General features: G+C 40.2%; 1 protein-coding gene across 1 annotated transcript in view; it reads left to right on the top strand.

Annotated features, from left to right (window-relative positions):
* The window catches only part of LOC134285824 (uncharacterized), a 392906-nt gene extending 387829 nt beyond the window's left edge, over positions 1 to 5077 (top strand). Inside the window, exon 4 of the mRNA XM_062847431.1 lies at positions 4382 to 5077. Coding sequence (XP_062703415.1) covers positions 4382 to 4749 — 368 coding nt within the window. The 3' untranslated portion in view covers positions 4750 to 5077. The remainder of the gene's footprint in view (positions 1 to 4381) is intronic.
* The last annotated feature ends 11717 nt before the right edge of the window (positions 5078 to 16794 follow it).

Below are 16794 nucleotides of genomic sequence, written 5' to 3'. Positions count from 1 at the left end.
TGAAGAAATTCCTTAAAGGAATCCTTTTAGGTCAAACTCCTAAGGGTAACTTCCTGGGGGAATTTCTTGGGAAAAACCTAATGGAGCTCCTAGTGGGAACTTTTTGAGGAAAATCTTAACACGAAACCTGGACGAGATGTTGGAGGAACTTCTGAAAAGAACTCCTTTCCTGGAAGAATTTTTAAACGAATTTCTTCGAGGACCTCCTTCTGAAGCAACTTCTTTGAAGGAACTCTCTGTAAAATTGATGTGAAATTTTTGTTGGATATCTGATGAATTTTGACTGATTACCTTGGCGGAATTTCTTGAAACAACTTTATAGAAGATGTTCCTAGGAAATACCCTGCAGGAACTCCTAGACGAGATCTTCGAGAGCTCCTTGGAGGAAGTTTCTGTCAATCTTTGTACATTTTGGAGAAACAACCAGGAGGAACTCCTAGTGAGAACTTCCAGGAAGCAATCTTTTAATGAAACTCTCAAGTGAGTTCGCTGAAGGAAATCTTTCTAGAAACTTTTGTAGGATTTCCCAGAATTTACTTCCAGAAGAACATTCTCGAGAAACTCTTCGGGAAAACTCTTTGGAAGAACTTCTTGGAGAACTTGCTGGTAAATATTCTTGGAGGTACTCCTTAAAGAAATCCTTGAAGAAATTCCTTGAGAGAACTCCTTGAACAAAGGCCTTGGGAAAATTCTCTTGAAGGACCTTATGAATGAAATTTTGAGAAACGCTTGAAAGAACTACTTGAGGAAATTCGCTGGAAAAATTCTCAGATGACTTCCTTGGCGGAAATTCTTGAGAGAAAGAGAACTTTCTGGAAAAACTTCTGGATTAAATTTTTGGGGGAACTCATTGGAATTCTCTAGAAGAACCTGTTGGAGGAATTCCTTGGGAAAACTCTCTAAATGAATTTCTTGAAGAACAACAACACATTCTTGGAGGGACTCCAGAGAGAACTCATTGAAGAAGCTCCCTGGAAACATTCTTGGAAAAACTCCCTCAAGGAACTTTCTGAAGGACCACCTGGAAGAATTTTTTGGAGGAACTCCTGAAAGTTTCTTAAAGAAAGAAAACAGTTTGAGGAAATCTCTGAAGAATCTCTTTAAACTTTCTGGGAGAATTTACTGGGAGAACTCCTTGTGGACCTTCTTGAAGGAAATCTCTGGAAGAACTGTTTGTAAGAACTCCTTGAGAGAAACTTCTTAGAGCAGCTTCCAAGAGGAATTACTAAAATGAGCTCATTTGGGAAAAACGCCAAAGCCCCGGAGATCGCTCTTCAGAAACTCCTTGGAGATACAAGTACTCCTTGGACGAACTCATTGGAAGATCTTCTAGGGTGAACTTTCTGTAGAAGTCCTTGGAAGGACGCTTCAGGAAATTGTTGAAAAACGGCTGCTGCCTGCATGCAACTAAATCTTGGAGAAAATCATTGAAAAAACCCTGAAAGGGTACCGGTCTCATGAAGAGTTCACGAAGAATCGTCAAAAACAAAAAAAAAAGTCTTCTGGAATGTTTGTTGGCGAAAATATTGAAGAAAATTTTAGTAATTTCCAGAATAATTCTTTGGGGGAGCTCGTGGAAGAAATTTCATTTAAGAGTTTTTTTAGAGGAAGTTTTTGGTTGAACTCCTTGACAGAACTTTCTGAAGAAACTCCTTGAGAAAATTTTCTGCAACAACTCCTTGAACATTTTTTTTTTGAAAAAAATGGAGGAACTTCTGAAATAACTCCTATAAAATTTTTGTGTGGAACTTTTTAGTAGAACTCGTTGGAGAAATTCCTTAAGACAACGCCTTGGGGGACCTTCTAGAAGTTTTTGGAGGAACTCTTGAAAAACATCTTAAGGGAATTGTCTGGAAAAGCTTTCTAGAGGAACTGTTTCTAGGAAATCCGTGAGAAAACTTTATGGAAGAACTTTTCCAGGAAGATTCCCAGAGAAATTCCTTGGAGAAACTCCTCAAGATCTGTCCTTAAGCTGTGTAAATTCTTAAGAGAAGCTCGAAGGTTCTGGCCAAACAAACTTCGAAAATGTTCTATGGACAAAAGTCTACGAGGAGCCTGAGATGGCCAAAAATGAATCTAGAGAATATTTTTTGGACAGCTCATTTAGATAACACTAATGTAAGGATGGCTTGGAGGAATTTCTTAGAGGAACATCCTGAACGAACTGCTCAACTAAAACCTTGAAAAACTCTTGAAGGAATTACAAAAGGAATCCTCGAAGAAAATCTTTTAAGAACCCCTGAAGTGGTACTATGATATATCCCTGGAGGAATTGTGAAATAGTCACATCTTCAAGCCTTGGGCAAGTGTCTGTATAAGTCTGAATGAATTCCCTCAAAGGAACTCTTCGAAACCCACTTAGTAAGTTAGAAACATTTGGAGGTCTTTCTGAAAAATGTGTTGGAAAATCCTTTAGAAATTATTAAAGAAACTTATGGAACAATTCCCATATTTCGAAATTCATTAAAAAAATGTGCAGGAGTAACTTCTAGAATACCTGAATGAGGCAACTTTTTGAAAGAATTTCATGAAGGGTACTCCTAGATGAACTTTTGGCGAGAACTCCTTGGATGTACAGGAGTCCCTGGTAAAATTCTTAAAAAGAACTCCCAGACCGCCTTGCATTTTTTTGTGGAATTATTAGGTAAACTCTCTGAAGGAGACTCTCTGAAGTAAAGATGCAAGTACACAGCGTCAAATATTTGACCAAATACAAAGCAATATTCAAACAACTAGTTTGACTCGATCGAAATGGCATTAGTGTCGAACAGATATTTTTTTTACTCTTGGGTTCATTCTCGTCAAAGATTTGACCCCATGTACTCGGACCAGGCACTTCGAAAAAACTTACTGGACAAACATCTAGAATAATACCCTCATGGAACTCCGTTCTTTGAATGAATCCCTCGATCGAGATATGTGGCAAAACAAATTCCATGAACTCCTGCAGAACTTTTGGAAGCAATCCATTAGAAAATACGTCCCTAAACGAACTCTATAGAGTAACTCTTATAAGTAAGTGAAAACTTCTTAAAGGAACTTTTTCAAAGATTTTTTTTTTGAATTTCCCACAAATCCACCTTGTCGAAATTCACTGGAATAACTTATTGGGGAAACTTTCTGAACGATATACCTGGAGAAGAACTTTCTGACAAACTAGAGATTTCACCCTAACAGAGTTTCGATACCAACTTCTCGTACGAATTCCTCAATAATTGTGGCTATTCGCTCTTTGAAGGAAGCACGACACTAGACAACAGACTAGCATGCAATGCCCAGTGGTACAGCCAAAAACTCCTGACAGGTAACTACATAGACTACCCCAACGCTAAAGTAACTACATTGACGAGATCTTTGTGGGAGATTTCTAAACGAATTCGTTTGAAGAATTCCTTGAAGGCCTAGAGAAGAAGACAAACTTTTAAGGTAACACCCTGATGGGACTCGAATGAATCCCTCGAAAATTGTGGCAAACTGGCCGATGTGAATTGTCAACAAATACCTACAGAAACTTCTGAAGGAGAAGTCTTTGAAGAATTTCGTTGGAGGAACTCCTTGGAGCAATCTAAAGGAAGTCTTTTGAAAAACTCCTTGAAGATACACAAAAAATACATCTCGCAAGAATCCACTGGAAAAAAGTTGTTGTGGGAAACTTCCTGTAGGAAGTCTCTGAAAAGGATGAAACTATTTAGAATAATAACTCCGTGGGGAAAATCCTCAACTTCTCGGAAAATTGATGAAAAGCGGATTGCTGTCAGTACTCAGCAAACTTCTGAAAAATCTTGAATCTTAAAGAATTCCTGAACCCATGAAAATGTACCATGATAAATCGCTGGACGAATCCGCTAAGAAATCACTTTTTAAAGCCTTGCAAAAGTTTCACAATAAACCTGAATAAAATCTAAAAATATTCGATCATCACTAAGGATTTTTTTATATAAAGATTGAAAGGTCCTTCTGGAAGAATCCCTAAAGCAATTCTTGAAGAGACTTCTAAAATATTTCCAGCATATAACGACAAAATTCATAGAAGATTTGTTGGAGCTGGAGAATCTACTTCGAGCAACTTGGGAAACAGCCAGTAAAAAAGAACTCTTTTACGAAAGTCTCTGGAATAACTCCTTAAAGAAACTCTCTGGACAAGCTTAAGCTTTTTGGAGGAACAACTTCGATGAAGTTTTGGGTACCTATGGAAAAAAACAGTTGCTAATACTATTTTATCCCTCCTCCGAGGGATACTGAAGAATTGGCAAAGGAATCCCATTTAAAGACATAGACATGGAATTTCTGGAAGAACTTTCGAAGAAACACTCTTTCACGCTTTTTGGTATCGTATTCCATCTCGATCACCAAACTTACCATCTACCCTTTCCATCCCCAGCCAACTACAACAAGGAAAGCCTAACGGAAGCGTTCGTCAAGTTCCTGGAAAAGGAATCGGCACCTCGTCCGGTGAACACCGCCGGTGGTGGACTCCTCAACATAATGGCCCATCAAAGTCACCCACAAGCACCGGTCACCGCATCCCGCACGACCACGCCACCTACTCAGACACCCCCACCCCCACAACAAACACCGATGGACCACAATCAGAACCCAGCCGGCGTTGCTTCGGCTCCACCGATGGTCATCCCAGTGCAGCCCATTCTACTCGGAGGAGAGTCCAATACGCTGCTGCAGCAGACGACCACCTTCCAGGCGCAGCGCAGTTCCAGCTCGATACTCAAGGACATCCTGAGCGATTCATGATTCGAACTGTAAGAGGGTCAAAGTTCCCCTGGGAACTGGACTGAGAGTGTACTGCATTGAGGTAGGTTTCCTACTTGTACTGTTTCAAATTAATTCGTGTACATACGTTATGGACCGTTTGTGTCTGTTTTGTTCGACCTAATTTTATTCTTCTGTGCAATTGTGAAGAGATATTAGATGTAGCATGCTGAAACTAAGATGGGACTACTTCCTGTCGTCAAAGCTATAGAAAATTTGTCTATACATTTTAAGACTGGCTTTTCAAAATGTACAGCCCAATTTAAAGCTGATAGCGCACGCGTTAAGCAATTATAATCAACTGAATGAAGACGGGGATTTCCATTATCTAAGACAATCCGAAGGCCACATAAAGTTTAAAATGTTTTACTAAAAATCGTATGCGAAACAAATGCCAACGCTCGCCAGATCACACTTCCATCGTGCTCTGTGCGCTCCACGTCTTGCAGGTTGTTCTTGCAACATGCCCTACCCACTGTATCCGTCCAGCTTTTGCCACTTTCAGAATGTTGAGTTCACCGTAGAATGCAGCGAGCTCGTGGTTCACCTTCGCCTCCACACACCATTCTTCTGCACGCCGCCGAAAATCGTCCATCGTCCTTAGCACACGTCGCTCGAAAACTCCGAGGGCTAGCAGGACCTCCTCCAGCATGGTTCATGTCTCGTGTTCGTAGAGGACCACTGATCTTATTAGCGTTTTATACATGGTGCATTTTGACCGCAGTTTCTTCTGGAGCCTGTAGTAGGCACCACTACCACAGATGATGCGCCTTCGAATTTCACGACTCACGTTATTGTCAGTCGTTAGCAAGGAACAGAGGTAGACGAATTCTTCTACCACATCGAAAATATCCCCGTATATCGTAACATCGCTGCCAATTCTTGTCCTGTCTCGCTCAGTCCCACCTACCAGCATGTACTTTGTCTTAGCCGCATTCACCACCAGTCCGACCTTTGCTGCTTCACGTTTCAGGCGGGTGTACAGTTCTGCCACCGTTCCAAATGTTCTAGCGATAATATCCATATCATCCACAAAACAGACAAATTAGCCGGATTTCGTAAAGATCGTACCCCAGCTGTTGAGCCCGGCTCGTCGCATAACACCTTCCAGAGCGATGTTGAAGTGTAGGCATGAGAGTCCATCACCTTGTCGTAGTCCCCGACCAGATTTAAACGAACTAGACAGATCGCCTGAAACCCTTATGCGGATTCTTACACCGTCCATCGTCGCTTTGATCAATCTAATGAGCTTCCCGGAGATGCCGTTCTCGTCCATGGAAGCACGGTAAAGGTGGCAACGCGATTCAGACCTCTTGCCATGTAACTCCGATCGCTACCTGCAAGTGGCACCGGCCGGGATACAAGCAACCTTAGGGAAGATCGGGTAACCGACGCCAGTGGGAACTTACTGGGTCCCTCTGGACAGTAAACCGGGGGAACGGTGTTAAACTCTGCGAGCCGACCGTAAAAAAACAGCACTGAAAAATCAACAAGAGAATTCGAACCGTGACCTACGGCAACGACCCCAGCGAACAAAAAGGACTTACGATTGGAAACTCGGTACGTGGAACTGCAGATCTCTCAATTTCATCGGGAGCACTTGCATTCTTGCCGATCTACTGAATGACTCGGCATTGAAGCGCTGCAGGAGGTGTGTTGGACGAACTGATGTCCCTGAAGTCCAGCAAGGTTTGGCGTTTTGTGGAATGCCCGAAAGATGTGACCGTGTTGAAACCATATTGGTTTGGATATGAGCCGTTTGAAAATCCTGAGATCCCGTTTAGGATTGGCCGATTAAGAGCCACCGAGTAAGATATTAGAATACTCAGGATGCGTGATATGCCGCTGTCCATAACATTTTCTATGAGTAACGTACTTTGGCCTAATGTACTTCAGTCTAATGACGTCGACACATCATCAATAAGGCTATGATCAATTCATTTTTTTTTTTTGAAGATAATCAGAATCGAGAATTATATGTTCAATGTGCATAGCCTCGAATCTTGAGCTTGAGCTTGAGCTTGATTGACCGCCCGTGGATGCTACTCCAGTATCGCCAGACCAGCTACACTCACACAAGGACCAATGAGATAACTGCCGGGGACTAGCAGGCATCTTCAGTGTGTGAGCGTTGTTGATCTTCTATTTTTAGGCGACATTGGCGCCTGCCACGTCAGGTTGCAGGTCAATGTGGGGAAGGGGTAAGGAAGTGATGATTGCAATCGTTTGTATCCACATCTGGCCGAATATACCTCTGCGCCAGCACAAATTCATGCGGATGTTGGAGTGTGGGTGGGAATTGGTTGGCAGAAGGTTCACACATTTGGTGTGTGGATACCAGAGGAAGGTGATAGAATTGTGTTTTTATTATTTTGAAGATGTGCGGCACAGTTTGCTTGGTTGCATAACTTGTAGGCGTTTTCTAATAGGATTGTGACACTGTGCTGTGTAAGTTTGGAAGGAAGGGAAACGGCTTTTTCAACCCGTTTCTGTTCTAGCGACGGCTATGAACATGTTCATATACATGAGTTGTATATGTAGAGAACAGAGAGAAAGTATATAGAAAGATACAAAGTAGGAGGAAAGGGACGGGCCAGGGATTGAACCCAGGACCTTCTGCATATAAATCAGAAGCGGTAGCCACTAGACCACCAAGCCCGTCAATGTGCATAGCCTCGAATCTACTGCGAAAGATACATTTAGATTTGAAGTCTGTGATTATTTATGCAAATTGATTGCCAAATAACAAAAAATAAACTCCATATGATACAGCATTCCCTGAATACAGCAAATGGTAAAAGCTGTACAGGGGATCCGTGCATCCTCTAACACAGCTAACATAAAGTCATATGTGATGTTTAATAGGATGACAAACTGAAGACTATATCCACATCATTAACGATCGTGTGTTAACTGGGCTCCTGGCTGCTCAATCAAAAGGTGAAGATGAACCTAGGACCAGACTACAATAATGATCGGGTCCTCGAAGTGGCTTCCACGTTGTTGATTTGCGCTGTATTCACATTATACTTGAAGAGACAACCCATGCAATGCGAGTTCGGTTTGGATGTCCTCTCTGGAGCCACCAATAACTAAGGGCCAGAATCGCAAACTATATGGACAAAATTAATAACTCCGACACAAAGATCACAGGCATTGATTGCCAAGACCAAAGTCCAAATTAAGTCGTATGACTTCTTAACTATATTTTTTTCAGGATCATAAAATACTGGAATGGGAAACATGATACCTTGTTTTATATTTACCTTGCAAAGCTACGGTTGAATTGATCTTGATACCTTTGCAATACAAAACTTACGTTGATATTAGTTGCTATGTAGAAAATAACAAAAGGTGATCCGTGTTGCATACTGTTGACTAGGTTAGCTCGCCATGGGAAAAGTGTATTGCGTTGAAAGATGCAGGAATCAATCGAAAGCATTCATCCCACCACAGACTGTGGTCTCCCTGCACCCTTAAGATGCTTACTGATAAGTAAATGTAACATGCTCTCGGCATTTTGATGCCGAGGTATTCATCAGATACTTTGAAAGGGCTGGTAACAGTAAACATTGTTGTCTAAAAAAGTCCACCAATAAGAAGAGGTACTGAAAAATGCGAGAAAGGCAGAAGTTTAAAGAAAGAATAACGGGGTTGTCATGGAGATGCAGAGTAGAAGACAGGTAAACAGAACTAATAAATCAGTCTTGTGAATTATTTTGACGGAAACCAACTTTTTTTAATTCGCGGTGGAAATTGGCCGAAAGAACCAGCCCTAAATAGTTCTGGATTCCGCTAGGTTCGGACACGACAATAAGTTGTCCTGCTTATTCGATATTAATGATATACCGTAAACCAGGATCAAATTGATCTCCGAGTTTCATAAAACTGTTTTCCGTTAGATAATGCATACTTTAAATAAATCTTTGAACAGTTTCCTTACACATATCATTTAGTTTATGTTCCGAAGAGCACGATACTATAAGGAAACTATTATAAATTATGCTCAAGGAAGATACGACGAAGCCACACCACGAACCATCAAAAGCACAAATATCAAGCCGCGAATATCGAATTGTGCTGAAATAAATGGTGGATTGATTACTCGTTGTTGGTCATCAATTGATAAGCTTTTCAGCGCAACACGTTATTTGATTCTTCAGATTTGAAAATTCGAGGAAAAACGTCTCACCAATTTCGACCCGGAGATGGATTTGAGCGGTGCCTATTTAGCATCTGAGAAGTACTTATGTATCTCAAATAATTTCAGGTTGAAAAGACATGCTGTTCCTACGCTATTTGAGAGTGAGCTGGCTACAGGACGTACAATATTTGGAAATTTATAGAAAACAAGCAAAAGTTTTATAGTTTCTTCCAAGAACAACATTGCGGAATCAAGATACGATTGCAACAATAAGACACATTCCAGCGTAACGGGACACTGCGAGGAACTAACTTTCGTGAATAAATGACGTCTGCAATCGAATATAATGTTCATGACCATATGGTTTAACAGATTTTATAACAAGCTTATTAGATGTACTTCCTGATGCAATACTTGTTCTATGGGGTTTTGGTTCCAATTTACTTTATATAACATGTTACGTTTCGTAACGGGACACCATCGCAGAAATCTTCTTTTTAAAATTTTCAAACTGAAATGCGTATATCAGCTCTGCTATGAGGTTTTGAACAATAGAGTCTTCTAGACATTTCTTCTTTAGATTGATGTGAACAAGATTGCTGAAGTGAGTTTTACTGAGAAATGTGTAGCTAGGGATATATACTTGATTTAGTTTTGGGAGTGCAGCGTTACGTTTATGTGAAAACAGTGTTTTGCAAATGGTGTCCTGTTACGGCGAAAGACATGTGGTTGTAGATCAAATGCTTTGCTAGATAGAATGTTGGTGTCTTCGGCAATGTTTTTCAGACAGATGGTAGCTGTCCGGCAGGACACAAATAGGCCTTCAAACCCGCTCTGGCCCTATGGTGGCGATTGGAATGAGCCCTGGGGAACCAGTTTCGAGTTTTATTTAGCCTTCACGTTCCCGACCTCCGACAACTCATTTTCAATATGCTGGCATTTCGTCAATTTTCATCCGATTTTTTTGAAGTCGCCCTCAATTGCTAGTTTATTATACTCAAGTGGCCATCCAATATCCGGAACCCTTCCGGTGATATTCCGGATTGTGCTGAGGTCAGGAGGTTGCCAAAATGGCTAAAAGTGATTATTTCGTGTGTTGTTGTGTTTGAACCATCGATTTTCAGCGGAATTTTTGTTGCGAACAGTAAAACACAACTGCTATAACCAGATTTGAATAAGTTGGCCCATCCGGATCCTCGTGACAGGTTCCGCGGGGCCTCATTGGGGACACTTCTGGTTTTCAACCTAAATATGCCGTGCGACATATCAATCTTCATGATTTCGAATGACTGAGTCAGAAACGATAGACTGAAGTATGTTTCAACTAATATGGCTACCCCGGAACATATAGCACAGGTTCCACGGGGGTGTCATCGAAGACATTTCTGGTTTGTAACCAAAACATGCCGAGCGACGTATCAAACTTCATGATTTCGAAATAATGGGATAGAAAAAAATGACTGAAGTATATATAAACTGATATGGCCGCTCCGTAACACCTGGAGCAGGTTCCGCGGGGGCCTCTAAAACACAATAACACACACGAAATAATCACTTTCAGCCATTTGGCAAAACAGACCCCTTCCTCACCCCCTGTCCACAGTACAATCCGGAATATCTCCGGAATGGTTTCGATACTACATGGCCACGTGAGTGTAATAAATAAGCACCAATTTATGACAGCATTTTGAAAATGAGTTATCGGAGGTCGAGTACTTGAAATTTAATTGTATCTCCAAAACTATGGTTGGGCGACGTATCTATCTTCGCGGTTTGCCCATATTCTACGTTATAATGATCCGAATAAGATTCAATGATATCTATAGTACATTCTTCCAACGCAGTCTTTTCAAGCATATGTAGCATGTTGCTTTAATCCAGTAACGACACAAGCAAACGGATTTCGAGACGAAAAAAGGTTGACAATCAAAACGACAAGAGGGAGGTCGCTAGACTTTCAATCAACTACTAATTTATGTAGTCATAAAAAGTAATGTAACGCAACGCCATGTTCGTGATGCATTTTTTCATTTTATTTTTATTTTCAATAAGCACATAAGCTTCAGAAGGTGTCAGGCCATTCGGCCGAAGGTTATTAGGCCAAATGGTCATTAGGCCGAATGGTAATTGGGTCTTCTTCTTGCCGTTACGTCCCCACTGAGACAAAGCCTGCTTCTCAGCTTAACTGAGAGCTTCTTCTGCTAATGACCATTTTGCATGTGTGTATCGTGTGACAGGCACGAAGATACTTTATTGATGCTGAATCTACTGATATTTTCCCCATGAATTTTTCCTTCTTTTAAATATAGGCTGTTCTTCCTAGTATCATTGCTAAAATAGTTTTTGGCGCTGAAACTGCTAATATTCAGTTCATAATTTCTTTCTTCTTTAAAACATAGGCTATTCTTTCTAGTTTCATTGTTAAACTAGGCAAAAATTGTTGGAAAAGGTAAAAACAACGGCTAACTTTCAATTCGTTCTGATGATCATTCGGCCATATGACCATTCGGCCTAATGACCATTCGGCCTAATGGCCCAGCATCGCTTCAAAATATATAAGTAAATTATACGGTGATTAATGGGGTAAACAATGAATGCCAACCAACACTTCGGGATCTTCCAGTTTTGAACGATGTGAGATTCCAAAAACCTTTTTATACATCATGGTGGTAATTCATAGGACATGGTAAAAGGCTATAGCATCTAAAGAGTATGCTGTCACCACGAAACTTAATAAAATATCACTTGTTATACTGATCCACCAGAATACCTGCCCTTTGTTTACGTAGTTTTCGTAGAGAGCTGAGAAGCGGGTTTTGTTCCAGTAGGGGCGTTACACCAAGAAGGATAATGAAAATATATACACCCTATAATATCATTTCATCATGGGTACAGATTTTCGGGTAAATATTTGATGAAACCAAACTTCTTTATTCACTTATGAATGTCTTTCAAATTTCCGTAACGGGACACCATGCCTACGTACCCATTGTAACGCCTAAGATAACGCGTCGATCAAGGCAACCCATGTGTTGGAAGAAAGGTCTCCACGAATACTAAGAGAATCCTAAAAATCATTTTTCTAAAGTTCGTAATAAATTCGTTATTACAACAAATGTGCTATTTTCGTAACGGGACACCATTAAATTGCGGCTATTGCAAAAGTGCTTAAAACATTCAAAACCCATTTTTATGAAAAATTTCCTTTGGGTATATAAAAAATACATTATTATACTACATTAACAAAAAAATAGGTATAATGTTTTCGAACTTTAACATGCAAGCAGGCATACTTGAGAATTATCAATGAAATATTTCATTTTTATTGCATAAATGCTATTATTTCACCTAGCTATTTAAACACGTTACCAGTCAAATTTTAAGTAAAGCAAATGGTTTTCCTAAGATTGAATTTACTCTTTTTCATATGCTGGAAAGTTTGGGGCAAAACAATCACTTTGAAATTTCACACCCTTGGCGTAGAAGTGCGTGGAATGTGTCATAAGGTACCGAGCCACTTGGGCAATTTGTAACCGTTTTTTCTTACAAATTGTTGATTTTTGTTTTGTAAAATGTTAGAGTACCACAGTAGTGATAGGGTCCCGTACCGCTGTATTTTGTTGTTTGCTACCAATGTTGGAACATGGCTGGTGAAATGAGCGATAAAGGCATAAATGAGAATGACGAAAGAGTCTTTCGTCATTCTCATTACTGCCTTTATCGCTCATTTCACCAGCCATGTTTCAACATTGGTAGCAAACAACAAAATCAGTGAATCAAAATTCAACCATCGCGCAACAATAATGACAATGTCACAACCTTTATTTGTTGCGACAAACAAACCCATGCGACATAAGTTTGTCCCAACTTGAAAATATTGGGATTAACATCGTACACCACGAGTTTAGAGATTTTTAAGCCTTGTATTGCGATTTTCGAACGGTAACTTCGAGTCGGTAAACACTGCAACTCTGGTGAAGCTCTATCATCAAACCGTTTCGACTTTGGGTTAGCAATAACACAAGTTTACAAAATAAAACGAAAGTCGTGAACTTCTGTCAACGACCAAAATTTTTGAAGCACAATTTAGTGCTGATTTCGAAACCGACCTTCAAAAAATTTAAAGTAGAACAGTTTTTGAGTTTTAGCTCAAAATCGAGTTTTGTAACTTTTCAAAATATGTAATTTACTAAAATTCAAATATATTGCGTTTTGTTCAACCAATTTTAAATCTTTTTCCATAAATTTAAAGCTGAATACAATACCATTCGATCATCTGAATACAGGTTTTGCGTCAGATTGATGAAATTCAAGATATTGGCGGTTTTTAGAGACGATCTTCTTAAATTTTAGCAAAATTCTTAAAATTTTTTGAAGAAATGTATTTTTTTTCAATAAGAAAAAAGCAACTTAAAAATTCTTTCTCGACGTTTATTTGATATATCATATGTAGGCGAGTTTCAGTAAAAATTTTAGCTCAATCGGAGCATTGATTACGGAGAATGAGATGTTTGAAGTGAGTGACTTTGCTTAAAAATAGAACAAAAATCGATTTCAAATCATCAACCTTGTATGGAAAGTCGAAAAAAATTCCGCTCTACTGTAATTTTTTTCCTTCGCGTTTTCGAACTCAGGGCATGATTCTACACCAAAAACGATCATCAGCTTACCGAGTTCAAAAATGCTGTAAACTAGTGTAATTGATTATTCACGAGTTAAAAAGTACGCAACAAATTCAGCTTCTGTTTTGTCTGCAACAAAAAATTTCGAGATCATGTCATTATCTGTTACCAGTAGGGATAAAGAGTAATCGTCGCACTTTCTTTGTTGCTTGTTTTGTGCCTCTTTTGTCTGACAATTCTCTTCACTGCGAAAGAGGGAGAAAATTAGGATGAACGGTCATTGCCTAAATTCGGTCACTTAGTACTAGGTGTCCGTGTGCATTGAGTTGTCCAAAAAATGTCTCACGAAACCTAATGCAAGCCTATCCATATACGTGAAAACAAAAGATGTTTACAAAGTTCTTACAGATAGATTAACACGGGAAATCTGAAAACAAACCACTACCACACAGGCATTTGGATTGGTCAATATGACGTGGTTTTTAATAGTGCAGTGGTTAAAAAGAACGAAGACCACCCCCCCTCCCCTTCTTTCTAGCAGGAGCTAGGTTTTTATGTTTGGGGATAGCACCGTTCAGGACCTCTCTTTTGTTGGACCTTTTAATATTTAATAGGTTCCTCCGTCCAGCACACAGGTCGGCCCGCGAAGCCGTAAGGCTTTCGCGCCTAACTCGTCAAGGAGTTTTGCCATCCGGCGAGATTTCCGACCGCACAGCTGGACAGGAGTCGCTGTGTCGGCCAACGAACCCACCATCAACAAGCAGCAGCGATATGTACCGGTACCAACGTTAGAAATAGGCCACACTTAACAAATTAACACAAATTTTATTACACAGAACAACACGCACACGACACAATTAGAATTTTAATAAATTATACAAGTAAAGTAAAGGATTTGTCTTAGTTTTTGTATCGCGAAATTTGCCCTTGATTACCCAGCAGCTAGCCGATCCTGGGATTGCCGGAGAGTCTCTTGTGTCTTGAGTCGGTCCGGCATTGTTATATTGTCGATTCGTTTCAAATTCCTGGTATTTTGGGCAGTTTTTCGCTATAACTCAGTAAATTCAAAACGAATTGACAAGACAACGGCTAGTTACTATACGCATCTGATCTCACTGCGTTCCAAAAATTGTGGTTTAAAATTGACTGAGTTATATGTCGTTCATTTGAAACAAAAATATACATATTTATTCAGTAAACTGGTAAAATGTTTAAAAACCAAAATTTGAATTATATGTTGAATTCTACAAAACCCATTGAGGGGCCTAGAGTTCTAGCTACAAGATCGAAGGAGATTTCCTCCTCCAAAAAATGTTAAGTTTCCCAAAAATTTCCACGAAATCCCGTTGAAAATGCCACGGAGGAAGGGGGTTTTCCCAGTCAAGAAAAAAAAAGGGTCACCAGCTAGCCTAGTGGTAACCCAACTAACATTTTCAGCGCTATAAGCTTCAGTCATTTGCTTTCTGTTGTGTAACCATCGAGTAAAAGCAGTCAACGCTGAATAAAAGGAAAGCTAGTCAAATATAAAGCATAAGCTAATACACGACTGCAAAACAAGCACTATCCAGCTACCAAACTCGGTTTTCAGAAATCCATTGCTTGTCACTGGGGCTGCCTTTACTCCACTCTATTCCAACTCCGGGAGATTTCCCGGAAGATGTGAAAACTTGAACACATCGAATAGCAGTCCCCACTAACAAAACAGCAGCTACTATACAGTACAATTCGTTATAATGACAAATCCCCAAACCAGCAGCGCTTTAAAGGCCGTTATGCGATTGCCAAAACGGCTAGAAGCTGTAATAAAGAAACTGTTGGTTTACCAACACGGCTTGTCGGATGTAAACATTATTGTCAAAACAAACTTCAAGCGGAATATATAGCTACTACACAAATTCTTTACAGCTATCCATCTCTGTGCTGTGAAATTATTTGGGTTGCTTTTATTGCATTTTAATTCAATGCCGGAAGATATGCAAATCGAGTAAGAGTCCCAGCCAATACAACAGCTGCTTTAATAAATACGTTTTGCAATGCGACATCATCGGGATCAGTGGATACGGAGATCGGGAATACGATTCCAAGTAGCGGCAAGTACTTTAATTATTCAATTTTAAAAGCTATAATTCCAGTTCCACATATATTGCGTCACGGTATCCATAACCTAATTATATTTAATCGATTAATTGGGGGATTCCGTATAACTATTATTTAACAACTGCGAAAAGGCTGAAAAAGCGCCTTCTCAAGATGTTATTCAGTTAGTGGTTACATAGGAGCCGAGAAAAGAGCTATGACTAGGTGGCATAGAAGCTGATCGCACAACATGTACAAGTGAATTAAGTTCGCCAGATTCATTGGTATAGGGCTTGCATACATAGAAGCTTCTGTCCATATGACAACACAGTAACTCAGCATCAAGCCGTATTGAGGACGCTTTGTTGACGTTTACATTCACAATAAATGTTAGTTGGGGAGCTGACGACGACGCGACGGAAAGGCCATTGTTAACAGAAGTGATGCAAGAATTCCAATGTTCAACTGAGAATCAATTAGGTCGAACTACGATAATACAGCAGGAAGTTATCCTGCACGATGAGGTGAAACCGAGAAGACAACCGTTTGTATCGTTGTTGTTCCTTCCATTCAAGCTGAGATGAAAATGAATAAGCTTGATGCAATCGAGGAATGCTCGAGTGAGTGGACGAATTCCTTGGGTGGTCCCATTTCGGAAATCGAATGAGAAGAATGAAGTATGAGCGTATATTTCGACGAGATGCATCAATGCAATTACCTAGAAGGATTCGTATCCCGTGAGAGACAATGTAGGGTATTTTCATCGTCTGAAAAGCGCGAAGTATTTTTCGGTGATCGAATGTCTATTTTCAGATCCCGCTCAAAGAGAAATGTCGGGATTTGACCGCATTCAAAACGTCAAAGGGATTGTACAGGTTCAAGGTCTGTCTATTCGGCCTTACGAACGCACCTTTTACCAACGGCCCTTGGCCGCTACAACCTTTGGGAATCCCTGAAGCCCCAGAAGCCTCTTAAAGACCTATAGAGCGCTCCAAAAACCCCCTGAAAACCCCTGGAATATTTTTGAAAGTCTCTGGAACATTCCTGGAAACCATTGGAACACCCATGGGACCCCCTTAACCTTCTAGAACACCTCTGAAACACCTCTGAAACTCCTGGATCGCTCATGAAACCCCATGTAGCGCCCCTGGGACTTCCTTAGTCCTCTGAATCCCTTTGGAACAT

The sequence above is a fragment of the Aedes albopictus genome, chromosome 1, assembly GCF_035046485.1.
Source record: "Aedes albopictus strain Foshan chromosome 1, AalbF5, whole genome shotgun sequence".
Taxonomy (NCBI): domain Eukaryota; kingdom Metazoa; phylum Arthropoda; class Insecta; order Diptera; family Culicidae; genus Aedes; species Aedes albopictus.
This window is presented reverse-complemented; position numbering and strand designations above follow the sequence as displayed.